The sequence below is a fragment of the Bombina bombina genome, chromosome 6 (assembly GCF_027579735.1).
Source record: "Bombina bombina isolate aBomBom1 chromosome 6, aBomBom1.pri, whole genome shotgun sequence".
NCBI lineage: Eukaryota > Metazoa > Chordata > Amphibia > Anura > Bombinatoridae > Bombina > Bombina bombina.
The window spans coordinates 93,050,169-93,069,300 of NC_069504.1; the positions used below are offsets into that span (position 1 = coordinate 93,050,169).

Below are 19,132 nucleotides of genomic sequence, written 5' to 3' on the forward strand. Positions count from 1 at the left end.
TAAACGTTATTACTGTTTTGCAGCAGCATACGCGCATATGTTTTGAGGGCTCGTGCACTGGTATTTAAGCTGAGAGAGCTGGTGGTGATGTTTATTCTTCCTGTGAAGATTTAATTTCTGTCATATAATTTACTACTGATGTTCTGAGAAGGTGTGGTGTTTGCATATCAGTGCACAGGCCCTCAGCATATGTGCATATGTCATTGAAAAAAGTAATACATTTTACTAGAAGCATTTTGTCTAATGAAAGTATATTGCAAAAATGTTTCTATTTAAAATTGAGATGCACCCATGCACATTTCAATTTTGACCTTTCTATCCTTTTAAAGACATTGGGCTATATTCATGGAGGTTGTTCGGCTGCTGAAGGGCCTGGTCAGTAAAGCGAGCCTATGTCTGCAATTCATGTAAGTTCATCTTTTCTAGCCAATCACCTTTGGGTGGTACTCTCATTAACACACAGTATATAGTTATGTTAAATGACTCAGTACATGATATATCCCACAGCAAATGATAACCGTCTCCTAGTTCAAAACAAATATTTTTGGGGAGAGAGAGAAAGGACTAGCAGGGGATTGACTAGTACTCTTTCCTAATTAATTGGTAACTAGGCTGATTAACACAGCTCACAAAATCTGATAAATGAATAAGTTAAAAAAACTAACTTTAATTCTATGTATTATAACGTGTAAAAAGCAACCCTATTACCCTTAAAGGGACAGTATGCACTCATTTTCATATAACTGCATGTAATAGACACTACTATAAAGAATAAGATGCACAGATACTAATATAAAAATCCAGTATAAAACTGTTTAAAAACTTACTTAGAAGCTGTCAGTTTGGCTCTGTTGAAAAGGTAGCTGGAAAGCCCACTGCAAGTGGCAAATAAAACACTCCCCCCTCCCCCTTCTTTTGCATATGAAAAGACCCTTTACACAAACAGGAGCAAGCTGGAGTAGGTAGCTGAGCGTATTCACATAAAACTTTGGGGCTTGGTTAGGAGTCTGAAAATCAGAGCAATGTTATTTAAAAATAAGCAAAACTATACATTTATTTAAAAAAAAAACTTTATGGGCTATATAAATAGATCATCTACAAAACATTTATGCAAAGAAAAAATGAGTGTATAATGTTCCTTTAAGTAACATTAAACCATTACCCATCACCTATGAGAATAAGCTAGAACCATTGTAAACCATACCCCTGTATTCCTGGTCGATAGCTGGAATCGTTGGCTTCAGGTGCCAGGGATAGCTCAAACAGTAGTCTAGCTGAGTACAAACGTGTTTCGCCCACTAGCACGGGCCTTTTTCATTGTGTATCTTATTACGTTGAGAGACAAACCGATTGCCGAAGACTCATAGATCTTTATTTCCTACAATACACCATTCACAGTGCCTATATATCTCTTCTTTTCCGTTAACTGTCTCCTAGTAACACAGAAAAATAATGATTACAGCTGAAATACTATAAGAACACATTTACAAAAATATTTTTTATTTATTAATATTTATGTATACATGTTAAAGTACACTCTTTTATAGAGGGTGTTGACTTTCATTTGTTTTGTAAGGTTTTTAGTGCATTTTTGTGATGCTGATGAATTAATTTCAATAGAGCTGATCTCATCACTCATTCCTCGGTTGAGGGGCAGTTACAAATCTTGATTCATTCCACTGTTTTTCAGTGGCAAAATTGCAGTGAGTTTTTCAGCAAGATATTAGTTTCATGAACAAGATTTATGGAATCTAGGCAAATGACTAAATATATATATGCATCTGTAAATGCAAATACTCTAAACAACAATGTTTGGAATGTAAGCACATACTATACAATGATCTGTTGAGAATGATTTTACTCATAGTGGAGGAGGTTTCGTTCACATCTTTTTTACTCACCATAATTTAAAAAAAATGGAGACTTGTGATTAGAGGTGGACAAACACTGTGGGAAACTTTAAGAATGTCTGGGATAAGTATAAGACTATCCTACAAACTAAATAAGCTTATACTTTTAGGAATGAAAACTTTTTGGGCCTATGGTTCTTATCTGCTGATATAATCAGAAAACTGATTGAATATTATCTTGTATGGGATATCAGTTTAATTTCCCTTTAATGTTACTATATGCAGAGAAGTTGCTTGTAACTTTATTTATTTTAACAAAAACATGACCTTTAAAGTCGTCAATCCCCGGCCTTAAACTTATAACCATTATAAGTTAAAATAATAACATAAATAAAAGAGTTACACACAACTTTGGTATAAAATTTGGCCGCAGCCGTTTTATTAACAACACAATTTAAATATTGGGTAATAAATATTTTCAAACATTTTTCAAACATTTTCCACAGAACATACCTGATGTTCATAAATAACATTACTGACAAATAAAACATAAACCACAGCGGTGCTAGTTCCCAAACCCACAAAAACAAGATGGCCGTTATTCAACAACTGGACTCAGCTATATCCCTGTTGAGTCCGTCCAAGTACACCTAAACTTTAATAGGGAACCCCTTGCCCCTATAAAACCAGTTGTCCACTCACCCCATGGAGAGGCAACTACTTAAAATCCTCCAAATCACTTGGCCATATTGCGTACCATATTTGTCTGGGAACTAGCACCCCCGCCTTGCTGCGACAAACACGAACAAGGAAGGAAAACAAAGATTAGGGAGGGAGGGAGGGAGCACTTTCTAGAAAGGTTTGATAATAATTCTGATGACAGATTCTCCCGCTCTTTCTTTAAATGCGTAACAGCGCGTGCTAAGCCCGCCCCCTACAGTAAATAACCAATCACACCCAAGGCCTAATTCCTCCAACGGTCAAGTCCCCTTCCCGTTACTTCGAACTCCCAGGGGTTCCCTGACCTTTAAAGTCGTCAATCCCCGGCCTTAAACTTATAACCATTATAAGTTAAAATAATAACATAAATAAAAGAGTTACACACAACTTTGGTATAAAATTTGGCCGCAGCCGTTTTATTAACAACACAATTTAAATATTGGGTAATAAATATTTTCAAACATTTTTCAAACATTTTCCACAGAACATACCTGATGTTCATAAATAACATTACTGACAAATAAAACATAAACCACAGCGGTGCTAGTTCCCAAACCCACAAAAACAAGATGGCCGTTATTCAACAACTGGACTCAGCTATATCCCTGTTGAGTCCGTCCAAGTACACCTAAACTTTAATAGGGAACCCCTTGCCCCTATAAAACCAGTTGTCCACTCACCCCATGGAGAGGCAACTACTTAAAATCCTCCAAATCACTTGGCCATATTGCGTACCATATTTGTCTGGGAACTAGCACCCCCGCCACCGACTGGACTGACCGAACAGCCCAGTCCCGCCAAACCCAATATTTTTCCCAAAGCTTCTTTTATATCGAAAATAAATAGCTGCAGCCCAAATTGGTTAAAATGAACACCATCTTTCAAATAAAATTCCTCAGCCCCATCTACTTCAAAATCTGGGTGGAAAACTACGCCTCCCCCCAACCTCTTAACAAAAGAGCTAATTATTTTGTTAATTTTTTTACGACTCTTTTCTAGCCTATCATAATCCCTCGCTGATCTCCAAACCAACCTAGGAGTAATCTGTGACCAAATTATTTTGATTTCAGGATGAAGTTCCTTTATGTTGCCCAGATCTCTTTTGATTCTTCTAACTAGTTCCTTTTGAGGAATCATACCTAAATCATTTCCCCCCAAATGCACTATCAAAACCTGAGGACGAGGAAACATTCTGCCAAAATCTAGAAACAACGGAAAAAAGAGTTCCCAGCACATCCCCCTAATCCCAAACCATTTGACCTCCCATTGATCCACAGGACACCCAAGCTGAAGGCCGCCCATTTTCTTACTGGCCTCAGCATTGGCCCAGTATATAAACGAATGCCCCATCACCCATACGATCTTTACACCTAAAATAAGAGAAAAAAGGAGTGTTCAGGATGATTACAACTCAAACATTCCAAAACATACATTCTATTCAAGGTTTTTTTTTTTTTTTTTTTTTTTTTTTATATCCTTAAATCAGGCCTAACATAAGATTTATAACGACTTGAACCCCATCTACCAATCTTTTTAACTATATCCTCTCTGAGACCTAACATAGCGGCTTCAGTAGCCGCTCCAATCCGGAAAGAATGAGATCCAAACTCTAAAGGATTAAGACCCAATAAAACAATTGAACCTCTTAAAATGGCTCTAAATTGATATTGTGATAAAAAAGAACCGTCTGAATGAACCAACAAGGGGCCATCCTGCAAAGGCCGTATGGACCCATAAAGCATCATTACCTGACATGGACATATTTCACCACCGCTAGGGAATAGCACTATGTTCTTGCCTTTCCCATATATGTCCGTTTTACTATTTCTCAGTAATATTTCTACTCTGTTATCATTCCATAATACATCTTCTTTTTGTAAACCACCTGACACTTTTTTGCTAGGGCTTACCAATTCCGAAACTCTAAATGCCCCAAAAAAGGCCAATACAAAGGCCGTTCTAAATAATATTAATTCAAATCTTGATGCACAAATCTCTGCTAATACCACCCAAACTTTTTGAAGTAAAGAAAATGTAATAGGTCTTCTCTTATCTCTAACCTTTGTCTTTTTCTTCAAGCCTTTAAGAACCTGACGGACCCAAAAAACCTTTGTAACATCAGACAAACCTAATAAGCGAAATCTAAAGGCAAGGGCCGCCAATCTTCTTTCCATATTAGATGGTGACAAACCCACATTTTCCCAATGCCACATCCATTCCAATAAGCAACCCGTGACATCATCATACCCTTCTTTAATTTCAGATTGACATAACCACATTTCCCATTCCTTCCAAACTGATACATAGGACGTCCAAGTACCTGGAGCCAAAGATTTCTTAATTAATTCAGCCAATCCTCCGTCCCAAGCTTCCAAAGTTGGACGGGAAACGTCGCTCCAACTACGTCCGCCTGAGGCGCCAACTCTCGAAAGCGAGACCACTGTGAACGAGATAAAGAATCTGCTATCAAATTAAGCTTACCAGGGATATGTTTTGCCCTGACGAAAACATTCATACTTAAACATTTCAGGACTAGCACTCTTAATAAACGCAAAACTGGTAATGATGATGCAGATAAAGAATTAATAGCAGAAACAACACCCATATTATCTGTATGAAACAATATGGATTTATTCATCAAATCAACTTCCCACACAAACAGAGCCACCAGAATAGGAAATAGCTCAAGGAAAACTAGGTTCTTGGTTAAACCTAAATTGACCCACTCTTGAGGCCACACTTCAGCGCACCAATGCCCTTGAAAATAAGCCCCGAAACCAACACCCCCAGCTGCATCAGTTATCAAATCCAAATCAACATTAGAGACCCTAGCTTCCATGAATATTGCAACACCATTAAAATTTTTAAGGAATTCCAACCAAACCTTCAAATCATCCTTGTGACCTTTTTTAATCCTTACAAAATGATGAGGCTTACTAACACCAGACGTAGCCAATGACATTCTTCTAGAAAAAACTCTACCAATAGGAATGATTCTGCAAGCAAAATTCAACTTTCCAAGTAAGGATTGCATTTTTCTCAAAGTCACCTTACGGACCGCCAAAAATTGCTGAATCATTTCTGACAAATCCACAATCTTTTCCAGAGGCAGCCTACATTCCATACTTTCAGAATCTATTGTAATACCCAGAAATTTAAGGGCCGTAACTGGACCCTCAGATTTTTCCATTGCAATAGGAACCCCAAAATCAGATGCCATTGAATAAAAACAATCCCTTAATTTCAAACAAACGTCCGAATCATGGGGACCAACAAAAAGAAAATCATCCAGATAATGAACTACTGAAGAAAATCCAGACCTGAATTTAACAACCCATTCCAAAAATGAACTAAAACATTCAAACAGAGAACAAGAAATAGAACAACCCATCGGGAGACATAAGTCAATATAGAAAAAACCCTCAAAACAACAACCCAGCAAATAATGTGAAGAAGGATGAACTGGAAGTAACCGAAAAGCCGCCTCAATATCTATTTTAGCCATTAAAGCGAATTGCCCAGCCTCTCTGACCAACTTAACCGCCATGTCAAATGATGTATAAGACACAGACGATAATTCATCCGGAATATCATCGTTAACAGATCCACCTTTTGGAAATGATAAGTGGTGAATTAAACGAAATTTACCAGGCTCTTTCTTAGGAACCACTCCTAAAGGAGAAATACGCAAATGGGGGATAGGAGATATTTTAAAAGGACCTGCCATTCGACCCAAAGAAACCTCCTTCTCAAGCTTACTCCTAACAACCTCAGGCCATTCCCTAGCAGACTTAAGGTTACCCCTGTAATGAACAACGCCTCCCGAAGATGGAATTCTGAAACCAAACTCAAAACCATGTAGCAACAACAAGGCCTTATCACCACAACCTTTCTGTTTAGCGTAAAGTACGAGCCACAGCTCCATCCCGCTTAGCCTCACCGGAGTTAGTCCCTTTTTCAGGGAGCTCCTGTGTTCCTCCCAATTTGTTCTTTTTGAAACACTTACTGGAAGGGTGGGATCCACCACACCCAGAACATTCGTGTCTGAATTTACATGATGCTCCCCATTTACAGAACTTTTCATTGAAAGCAAAACAGAAACCTTTTTTGGCTGTTGCCGACGAACCGTTTTGAAGAGATCCGCCGGCACTCCCTCGAAAGGGCTGCGAAGACCTTAACGGAGTCATCACTTTTAACCATAGACCCATATCACGATCATCCCATTTCATCTCAGGCTTAACCGACAAACGTTGTCTAAATTGTTCATCATAATACCACCAAGCCATACCACCATATGTTCTCTGAGCAGCTGCAATTTCATCTAAATAACAAAAGAGGGCCGCTCCTTGATCCGGGAACTTAACAGCAAATACACTAGCATAAATAACAAAAGCCTGGAACCAGTTAGTAAATGTTTTTGGTAATTTTCTGTAACGTCTTTTCCTTTCCTCCTCTTCCTTCTTGGCCGAATCCTTTTTTGAATCTTCAGGTATCTCAAAAGACTGATCAAGAGGAAGGAGGGAAAATAATTCAATAAAATCTCTCTTGTAAATCTTTTCTCTTAACTCTACCGTCAAATGCATGCCCAAAGGCCCAATAGAACACAAACAAGACCTGGCCAAAGCCGTGTCAGCAATCTTCAGCTCAGGACCCCCATCCGTTTTGTTATCAACATTAGTCCCCTTTTGCTGAGATAAACCGACCATTTGAGATTGAGGTACTGACCCTATATCCTTTATTCCCTCACCACCAATCCCTAATACCCTATTTTGGTTAACCAATTCTGTGGGAACCCATGAATTGGCGACTCCCCCCGTGACTTTTGTTCCTTCTAATTTGGCTAACAAGTCCCTTAAACCTGCTACAACAGTTATAGATAAGGGATCAGCATGCACACCAACTGTATCAACCCCCACATTCAGATTCACAACACCGGATCCCTCATTACCTGTACTCGGGTCCTGAGGCACTGCAGACTGAATCCTTTGAGATGCAGCCGTAATCTTCTCTGTATTCTGGAAACCAGTAGCCCTGGGATCCGTGTTATTCATTAATTGCTGCCCTTTTTCCGTCTGTAAAAAAGAAACATGTGACAAACCCCCAGAAGGTGCCCAAATTCCAATGCCCCTACTAGCTGTAGACATACCCAACCTATTATCCACTGAAACACCCTTACCCTTCTTAGCTGATGGGACCTCAAACCCTTCTCCCCTTAAATCCCCATACCTCTTGCGTTGCCTACCTCTACCTTGTATTCTCCCAATCCCAGACCTGTTTGGACGTTGAACAGAGTTAACCGAGCTATGACATGTATTATTAATACTCTGACCCATAATGCCCTGAAGACCAAAATTAAAATTTTTGGCCGTACTCACCCTTGTTTCTTCTCCCTTTGCATTAAAACGTTCCACCCCTGGAACGCCTTCCTCAATATCCAGCCTGATATTTTCCGTCCAAGATTCCTGAAGGCCATAAGCCTCCCCACTTAGGCCGTCATTTCCCACCATTAAAAGACCCTGGGAATTCTCAGGCCGTGACCCAGTTTCATTCCCATCTAAAAGAAAAACATCATTAGTGACAGGTAAATTTTTAATTACTTCAACATTCCTATCCCTCAAATTTCTTAACTCGCCCTTTAAAACTGGATCACCCGTGACCCTGACTGACGTATTAAACTGGCTAATAGTGTTAACTACATTGGGAGAAGGAGGAATAAAATCCTCCTCAGAAGAATCTAAATATAAATCTAATTCTACCACACCGTTATCAACCTCGGTATCATGATGACTATCGCTGGCTTCAGGCCTTTCAACCCACTCGTCTAACACCCGATAAGCCTGATTTTCCGTATTATTGCAAGGTCTTAAAAAATGAGCCGACTTAGAAACATTATGTAACTGTTCTGAAACTGCCTGAGGTATTTCAATCGGCCCTGATACAATCAAACCCTCACCTTTCTTTTTCATTAAGGCGCTACCTAAACTACATATACTCGCTTGTTCATTACCCTCACACAGAGAAATAGGCCTCGGCAGGCCGTCACTTTTACTAGCTTGCTTTTTCCCTCTAATTACTACCTTCTGGCCTAAATTGGCCGTCTTACCCTTAGGCAAAGAATCACCCTTCATTACAGGCTCAGTGAATTGTTCCGTAATGGAACAAGTGCTCCCGGACTGCGTCACATTATCAGCAAACTCCGCTCCGGTCTGCCGACTTCCGGAGCTCGAACTTGACTTCTTCCTCACAGACGCCTTTAACCCCGGACTGGGGCTGGATTTTCTCCGACCGCTATTACCCCCTTCAGCATCAGAACGAACTGGAGGCCTCGAACGCCTCGATGTTTTCGGAGCCACCTCCACGATATCCACTCTGGGTTCGACGACCGGGCTAAGCAATGGACGTAATTTTTCTTCGAGCCAGGTAGGGCCCATTTTTGCAGCTTCCAACTTAAGTTGGTCAAAAATCGCATCAAAATGCGACATCACAGAATTACTAACTGAGCACAGCACTTTCTAGAAAGGTTTGATAATAATTCTGATGACAGATTCTCCCGCTCTTTCTTTAAATGCGTAACAGCGCGTGCTAAGCCCGCCCCCTACAGTAAATAACCAATCACACCCAAGGCCTAATTCCTCCAACGGTCAAGTCCCCTTCCCGTTACTTCGAACTCCCAGGGGTTCCCTTTTTTAAAAAGCAATTGTAAATTTGAATTCACTGTTGAAGTCAAAACCAGCTTACTATTTCTATAATACAAAAATATTAAAAAACAATAATATATTCATTACATAATCCAACATAACCCATAATATATAACATTTTTACAATATATGAACGTTTCCATGGATCCTATTTACTAAAACCGATAAAGTTTCAAAGTTGCTGCTATGGAAACTGCAAATTATTTATTGAACATAAATAATTTATTGAAATTTACCTCATGAGCATGTATTCATTTTATCCTGTTGTTTTCCCTGTGTCTGAGATTGTTGTTTGTCTTTAATGCCACTGTGGCTTGGTAATCCCTTTGTTACCCTCTGTTTTAATTTCCATTCTTTAGTGCAAGAAGGAAATCTGTGACTGTGAACAAAACAGTATGGTAAGATTTCAAAGCTTGCTTAAATGAAGAATCTTTGCTTATTGTTCAATCTTTCCCACGCATAAGTTAAAGATCCGCACTTCATGTGATTAATGACATTTCGAGGATCAAACCGTCCCCTTCATCAGACCACCTATATATATATATATATATATATATGAAATTAAAAATGAGTTTATATATGTAGTCATAAATAAGTAGTTATCTTATTTTTAATATATTTATTTGTTATAATGTAGATTAGTACATTAAAATCTTATGAACTTGTAACTATATATATATATATGTGTGTATTTATATATATATATATATACATATATATCATATATATATATATATATATATACACACACACGTGTATATATATATATATATATATATATATATATATATATATCAGCAATTAATTAGTGTACTGCAAGTGATTTACATACAAATTAAAGGGATAGAAAGGTGAAATCTGGGGTTTATTTCAATATTAAAGGGACACTGTACCCAAATTTTTTCTTTTGTGATTCAGATAGAGCATCACATTTTAAGCAACTTTGTAATTTACTCCTATTATCAAATGTTCCTTATTCTCTTGTTATCTTTATTTGAAATGCAAGAATGTAAGTTTAGATACCGGCCCATTTTTTGTGAACAACCTAGGTTGTCCTTGCTGATTGGTGGATAAATTCATCCCCCAATCAAAAACTGCTGTCCAGAGAGCTGAATCAAGAAAAAAACTTAGATGCCTTCTTTTTTTATATAAAGATAGCAAGAGAACGAAGAAACATTGATAATAGGAGTAAATTAGAAAGTTGCTTAAAATTGCATGCTCTACCTGAATCACAAAAGAAAAATTTTGGGTTCAGTGTCCCTTTAAGCAGAAGCTTTATTTCAATATCTGAAGACAAACAGGATTATAAACCATCCTTGAGTCATTTAATGAAGTCAAACTACTTTAGAAGTCATTTGCACATCATCAGACATCATCAGGCTTGTATAGTCAACAGCTAAGGTAAGAAATTCTGGGTGATGACTTCAGAATGATTAGCAGATGACCTTACTGATTACTTCACAAGCATGAACAGTCAGTGAATGACTCTATAGTCATCTCATTTAAATATTTCGCCCTGTGAGCATACTTCAAGATGGCTTCTGATGACTAGTCTGGAGTTATTGACTACTTCAGAATGACTACAGAATGGTCATCCCTTTTCAGTAGGGATACTTCCATTAATAAAAAAATGCTTCTAGTAAAAGTTATCACTGTTTTTCCTGTGGCATACGCTCATATGCTGTGAGGGCCCCTGCACTAGTATTTTTTTTAAAAAAAAAATCTCAGAGTTTAGCAGCAATGTGTTGTGTCAGACTGTCTACTTGAACATGTTTATTGTTTAAATAGATAGATAATCCCTTTGTTACTCATTCCCCAGTTTTGCATAACCAACACGGTTATATTAATATACTTATTACCTCTGTGATTACCTTGTATCTAAGCCTCTGCAGACTGTCCCCTTATCTGAGTGCTATTTACAAACTTGCATTTTAGCCAATCAGTGTTGGCTCCTGCATAACTCCACAGTAGTGAGCACAACGTTATCTATATGGCATGCATGAACTAGCACTAAAACAGAAAAAAGACAGACGCAACCCAACTCAGGTGCAAATAATTTAATATGGGGTAAGTGCACATACAACAAATGGCAACTTACAAACGTTAAAATGAAATTGAAGCAAATGTGGTAAGGTCAATGCCGTCTCTCCGGTACTTGCTGAACTCCGGAATATCTTTAACTTTCGAGCATAACCCTGATGGCTGTCTATAATTTTTTTGAAGAACAGCTGGCAATCCTACTCGTGCATGTACCTATAGCATTCTATGACAGCGAACACGTGATTTCCATGTGTATAGGTGCTGAATTCTGATGAGGGGTTACTATAGAAACATACAGTCGCTCTTGCTTTAGTATTTTATATGCCTGCACTGCTAGTTCAACTTATTGCACAGATTCTAGCATATCTCTAAGATTATCTTGGTATCCTTTGTTAAAGAGTAACCCTATGTTTATAACAATGTTATTCATAGTTGCAAACACTGCTGCCATGGAAAGCTATAGGTACATGCTCGCGTAGAATTGCCAGTTGTTCTTCAAAAAAAATTATAAACAGCCAGCAGGGTTATGCTCGAAAGGTTAAAGATATTCCGGAGTTCAGCAAGTACCGGAGAGACTGCATTGACCTTACTGCATTGGCTTTAATTTGCTTCAATTTCATTTTAACGTTTGTAAGTTGCCATTTGTTGTAAGTGCGCTTATCCCATATTAAATGATTTGCACCTGAGTCGGGTTGCGCCTGTCTTTTTTCTGTTTTATCGTTCATTTCATCCAGTGGTTTTGGAAAAATACCCAGTTTGACTTCGGCTGCATACGATCTCTTCAAGGATTGCCTGAGGCAATCACGTCCATTTGGCACTATGTTCTGAGGGTGTTGCTCTTCAATATTCCTCTTACTACTTATCTGGGACAGCCGGCTATCTATTTCTACTAGTGATTGCTAACGCTGATACTAGACATGTGCGATTCATTTCGGATCGATTCGGAAATTCGGCCAAATTCGTTAAATTCGGAGATTCAGATCGATTAGAATTTCCGAATTAAAATAGTGCCGAATCTACCGAATAAATCCGAATTAGTTCGGATTTATTCGGTAAATTCGAATGGCCATGGATTACACTAGTATTGTACAGTATATTAGGTTATATCACTCTGCTATGGGTTACACCTAATATACAGTACATAATACTAGTCTAATACACAGCATATCCTACCTAACACATACCGAAATTCCGAATTTTCGAACCAAATCCAGCCAAATTTATTAAAATCCAAATGAATCCGAAACGAATCTGAAACAAATTATTTCCGAATTCGAATCGATCCGAACCGAAATTCGAAAAAATCCAAACCGGACCGAAACTGAATTTTTCGATCATGCACAAGTCTAGCTGATACCGGTATTGTTTTTACACATGAACTAGCACTATCAAACTGTGAACAACTCTGAAATACTGTAAAAAATCACTGAGATTAGAGGCAGCCTTCAAGGTATTGGAAATCAGCCTATGATCCTACCTAGGTGTAGCTTTCAACAAAGAATACCAAGAGAACAAAGCACATTTGATGTTGTTTAAAATTAATTGCCCTATCTGACTCATGAAAGTTCAATATTGACTAGACTGTCCCTTTAATTAGTGTCATACAAGCCAATGCTGACTCTCTAAAACTGAATACTGGTGCCCTCGCAGCATATGTGTTTATGCAGATAAAAACAGTAATAACTTTTATTAGAAGCATTTTTGCTAATAAAAGTATAGTGCAAAATTGTAATATTCTCTTGCACATTTCAATTCTGACCTTTCTATGTTTCAAAAAATATTAAAAACTATCATTATAAGTAAAATTTACAGCATTTTGAAAACTAACAGCAGTCCAAGGGTACATCTATTGTAAAACTTAAAAAAAGGAGGTTCATCTGGTCTCTTTTCTTGTTAGAGACCAGATTTAAATTAGGTATAATAATAATTAGCTATAATAATGTTAAATAGGAAGTAAGCATAAATAGAACAACATTAGTTATAAACAGGGTCTGACTGATAAACTATGGGGCTCCCCGGGCAAAAAAAAGTAAGGAGCCTCCTTTATCCCACCCCAGTCATTCTACAAAGAACCTCCTTTAAGTACTGGCATGGATATTCCAAGATGGCTACAGCCAGTAAACAATATCAATGCACACACGTTCAATAGCAACATATCCTCATTGACATCTCACATGGCCCATACTTAAATGGTCATTGTCAGGTCGATGTAAAATAAAGTTGCATTTCTATTGAAGGCAAAGTTAAATTGATGTGAAATAGAATGAAACTTGCATTTCTATTCAAGGCAAAGTTATATGAAGTAAACCATTAACTAGGACCTTTCCAATCTCACTTGTGTTTTATCCTCTATCCAGCAATTCATAAAACATTTCATCGCCAGTGTTGCAAAAATGATGCTAATGTGTTTTTTTATTGATATCATATATATATATATAATTATCTGTTATTCTGATTTGCAGCAAATGGATTGCATTATTCTTGATGATGGGGGTTTTCTACTGATGTCAAATCAAGATAATTACAATGCTCAGGTACGTTGTATGACCAGAAACAATAATTTTAAAATAACTTTTTTACTGTTACTGCTGCATGATATAGAAAGGGTGCAGGAGGGTATTTGTAGCTTAATCTAAAGTAAGAGTTTAAGATGAATAAGGTGTAGACTGTCTCTTTAACCAGATCTCTGAGGACTCCATAATCATTCTAATGTAATCTGTGATTGTGCTGAAGTGATTTTGTTTACTTTTAACTTGTAATACAATCGGAAAATCCAACATGCGCAAACTCCCTTGATATACTCCTATCGCTTGCAGATAACTGTAAATGCGCCACTCCCTCTAGTTATGGGTTCTGCCATGTTGAAATCGAGCCTTCATTGAATTCCAGTGCTGAGGTGTTTGCATATGTGCAGCAACACTTCTTCAGACAGCTGCATGAAACCCAGGTTCCAAAATTGTGGCACCCATAATAAGAGGAAAGGTACATGAAATGTATTTAGTGTTTAACCCTTTGAGTGCTAAGCACTTTCCCACCTGGGTGCTATGACTTACACTGTTAGAAAGGTTAGGTGATTACCTTTCCAATGGTGGGTCTTGGGGGTCTGTAGCTGCTTAGATGCCTGCTCCTATACTTAACATTGTTAAGTATAAATAAAGTTGCGTGGTGACGTCATCACGTTATTGTGCATGACATCACCACGCAAAACGGTAAGCCCTGGCGATGCCTGTCACTCTACAGGCACGATCACCGTTTTAGGAGCGGGTGGAAGCCCCCAGATCTCCCTCAAGGTGGGAGAGTGCTAGTGACGGCTCTGAGCCGCCATTAGCACCAGAGTGGGAAACTCTGTGATGGCTCAGAGCCGTCATTTGCACTCAAAGGGTTAATGTCTCTTTAATGGATATAACAGGCTTTTGGAAATATTTTACCTACATAATCATGTTATATCTTTTATAGAGGTGCATTAGTTTTCGGACGAATCCACATTCATCACAAAAATTAAATTTTTGTTTTAACTAAGCAGAAAATGAAAAAATACTGATGAAAAAACTTATTTTTTTTAAGCGGTTAATACATACCTTAACGTGCTCTCCATGCTTTGTAGAATACATTAAGGTAAGTATTGTAGCTACAGTTAAACTTTTCACCTGGAGCTTTGAAATGTACATTTGTTTTAACAAAAATTTGTGTAAATATTTACTGAAAATTCAATTTAGTTTTGTTTATAACAAACAAAAACTAAATAGTGCAGGCAACGAATATTTGGTGAAACGAATATCCCTGAATATTCGTAACAAACATTTTGTCCAAACTAAATTTTCTTCCCTTCATAACTCTAATATCGTTTTTTATTCATTTTTTTTTTAGATTGGCAGATTCTATGGGGAGATTGACCCAAGCTTGATGAAAAAGCTAGTAAACATATCTGTGTATGCCTTTAATAAGTCATATGACTACCAGTCTGTATGTGACCCAGGTGATGAACCTGTAAAAACAGATGCTGCTAGAACAGTATTTGTGGTACGTATATTAATAACTATTGTAAGAACCTTTAAAAAGTGTAATTCCTTGCATAGCCATAATCTCATAATTATATATCTATATTTTGTAGCCGACTATAGCAGATATATTAAACCTTGGATGGTGGGCCTCTGCAGCCGCTTGGTAAGTTTCAGTTTCTATATCACTTTGTTTTATAATATTCATTGTATATTTTTATTTAATTATAAAATAATATGGAATAATACTCTTTTTTTAATCAATTGGTATTTTTATCATAGAAGATTTTAGCTAGTATAGAGTTAAAGGGACACTAAACCCAAATTTTATTCTTTCATGATTCAGATAGCGCATGCAATTTTAAGCAATTTACTCCTATTATCAATTTTTCTTCATTATCTTTGTATTTTTATTTGAAAAATCAGAAATGTAAGCTAAGGAGCCGTCCCATTTTTGGTTCAGAACCTGGGAAGCGCTTGCTTATTGGTTTGCTAAATGTAGCCACCAATAAGCAAACGCTATCCTGGGTGCTGAACCTAAAATGGGCCAGCTCCTAAGCTTTACATTGCTGCTTTTCAAATAAGATAGCAAGAGAAAGAAGAAACATATATAATAGAAGTAAATTAGAAAGTTGCTTAAAATAGCATGCTCTATCTGAATCACGAGAGAGAAAAAAATTGGGTTTAGTGTCCCTTTAAGGAACTCTAATGAAAATTGGAAATAATTCACACCAATAGTTTATTTTGATACATAAAATATGCTGGATCCATATATACAGCTCTGGAAAACAATGCTGCATAAATAAGACCTTACAATTTGCATTTAGAAATGTGTTTTAAGTTAGACTTCCATGACTCTCATCAGGATAACACTTTATACAAACCTGCTTGAAAATAAAAAGAAATACAATTGATTAATCAGTTCAATGAAACTTCATTATCACTACAGTTATTAAAGGGACATGAAACACAATTTTTTTCTTTCATGATTCAGATAGATCATGCAGTTTCAAGTTTACTTCTAGTATCAATTTTACTTCATACTCTTGGTATCATTTGTTGAAGAAGCAGCAATGCACTACTGAGAGCTAGCTGAGCACACCAGGGGAGCCAATGACAAAAGGTATATTTGTGCATCCACCAATGAGCAGCTAGCTCCTAGTTCCTCAGCCTATCTAGGTATGCTTTTCCACCAATATAACAAAGCACATTAGATAAAAGATGTAAATTGAAAAGTTATTTTAAATTATATGCTCTATTTGAATCATGAAAGAAAATGTTTGTGTTTCATGTTCCTTTAAGCAAAATTAAGCAATAAGACCTATAGTGAATATGAACACTAGTATCTATTTATATAATGGATAAAGCAGCTCAATATTAGGGATGGGCGAATGTTTCTAAAAATTCGAAATTGAAAATGAATTTTGATACATTTGTTTGTTCAAATCGAATTTCGAATGTTTATATAACATTCTAACATTCTATTTTCGAATTTTCGTTTTCATATTTTTCAATAAAGTTCGAAAATATTTGTTCAAATAATAGAATGTTTAGCTATGTATTCATTCAATTTCAAAATGTAATATTCAAATTCAAATGTGACATTCAAATTCAAAATAGTATTTCTAGTCTACAACTGTGTTTAATAAATGTAATATTCGAATTTGAATGTCACATTCGAATTTGAAATAGTATTTCTAGTCTAATACTGTGTTTTAAATGTAATATTCAAATTCGAATGTGACATTCGAATTTGAATGTCACATTCGAATTCGAAATAGTATTTCTAGTCTAATACTGTGTTTTTTAAATGTAATATTCGAATTCGAATGTGACATTCAAATTCAAAATAGTATTTCTAGTTTACAACTGTGTTTAATAAATGTGATATTCGATTTGAATGTGTTATTCAATTCAAATGTGATATTCGATTTGAATGTGACATTTGAATTTGAAATAGTATTTCTGGTCTAATACTGTGTTTTATCAATGTAATATTCAAATTCGAATGTGATATTCGATTTGAATGTAATATTCGATTTGAATGTGACATTCGAATTCGAAATAGTGTTTCTAGTCTACAATTGTGTTTTATAAATGTAATATTCAAATTTGAAAGTGACATTCATATTCGAAAGTGACATTCGAATTCGAATGTGACATTCGAAAACTGTATATAACATTCGAAAATCGAATTTTTAAGAATATTCGTTCTTATCAGTATTCTATTATGTAAATCGAATTTCTACAATAACATTCGTTCTAACATTCAAATTCGTATATAAAGACATTCGCCCATCCCTACTCAATATAATATTAGGTTAACATCACAATGCACCAATGCAGATCTGCAATGTACGTTGGATAAAGGTTCATTTACCACTGATTACAGCTCAAGTACAGACCCCTCTTTTACTTTTGTTTCAGACTGTTTAATCTTTTTTTAATCATATACTGCCCTATTGTTTGTGTATTTAATGGACCTATTTATATCACTACATAAAATATTGACTCTTTGTAAATTCAATACAAATTAGTTTTGTATTTGATTTTATTACTACCCAACAAACTTACCATAATGTTTATATTTCAGGTCTATTATGCAGCAGTTGTTTTGGACCATAACTTTCCCACAGTTCCAAGTAGCAGGTATATCATTAGTATTACAATATATATATATATATGATTCCATGCATACAAACATCTGCTAAGGACAATATGTGCATTTCCACAGTTCAGTAAACCATACAAGGGTTTATATTTTGATATAAAATATAATCCATTACTTATCTGTGTAAAAATAAATGATTAGTAAAAAAAAAAAGTCATTTTAGGCAAATGTATTAACCTAAAAAGTTAAACAAAATATAGAAGTTCTCACTTCCTGAAAAATGTCTTTAATAAATTCCTGAGAATGTTTTACATTTTTTTTTTCTAGTTAACTTTTTCCATCAATCTATATGTATGTGTATAAAATTGTTCATTTAGATGTAATTATCTAGTTATCCACTGTGACGTACAGGGTTAACCAACCCTGTACCAGTCACTTGTTTGGCACAAAAATGGTTACCAGACCCTTTCAACCGTAACCAATTTCTCACAGACTAGCCACTCTAGACAAGCCTGTAACTTAATTCAGTGGGTGCATGGGTTAGCAAACACTCTCTAGTCTGTACTAAACCTTAGAAAAATGCCCAAACACGCTCACTGCTGCCACCACCTAATGCTATTATATGGGAAATCTTAAGGAAAAACCCAGACTAACAGATTAAAAATCCTAAAACACAATTTAGCAAAAAAGTAATCTGACCCCCCCCCCCCCCCCACACACACACACACACACACACAAAGTATTGTTATACCAGTCTTTTACAGTAATGTGGTTCGGTTCAAATATTAGACAAAGGCAAAACTTAAAGTTTTTATGAACAAAAAAGAGTCACAGTACATTTATATATAAAAAGGAATTAACAATTACAATTACACAAGGCAAAACAGTGTTCAAAAATAAAAGGGAGAAAATATTACAGAACCTATAACTTCCCTGAGGTATATAGTTTTCTTCTTCCAGGGAGATGAAATTCGGAAATGGCCAGACACGCTGTTATGAACAACTTACCATGTAGAATGGCAAAATTATTATTTTGAAATCACAGTTTCAGGTTTGTGAGCAAGCCCCCTTTGAAAGTGATCCATGGAAGTAACCATCAGCCCCTTTTTTATGGCATGTCATATAAAATCTGAATCCTTAGCTGGAAATATAGAAAAGCTAATAACATCATGAGGATCAGTTTGATACCAAATATGAATCATAAAAATCACTGTA

At 36.3% G+C, this 19,132-nt stretch overlaps 1 protein-coding gene across 4 annotated transcripts in view; it reads left to right on the plus strand.

Annotated features, from left to right (window-relative positions):
• CACNA2D1 (calcium voltage-gated channel auxiliary subunit alpha2delta 1) overlaps window positions 1-19,132 on the plus strand; it is a 1,258,723-nt gene that overhangs the window by 1,173,442 nt on the left and 66,149 nt on the right. For all 4 annotated transcript variants that reach the window (XM_053716513.1, XM_053716514.1, XM_053716515.1 and 1 more), the window contains 5 exons: window positions 9,628-9,666; window positions 13,771-13,842; window positions 15,176-15,328; window positions 15,420-15,472; window positions 17,900-17,955. In XM_053716513.1, coding sequence (XP_053572488.1) covers window positions 9,628-9,666; window positions 13,771-13,842; window positions 15,176-15,328; window positions 15,420-15,472; window positions 17,900-17,955 — 373 coding nt within the window. The remainder of the gene's footprint in view (window positions 1-9,627; window positions 9,667-13,770; window positions 13,843-15,175; window positions 15,329-15,419; window positions 15,473-17,899; window positions 17,956-19,132) is intronic.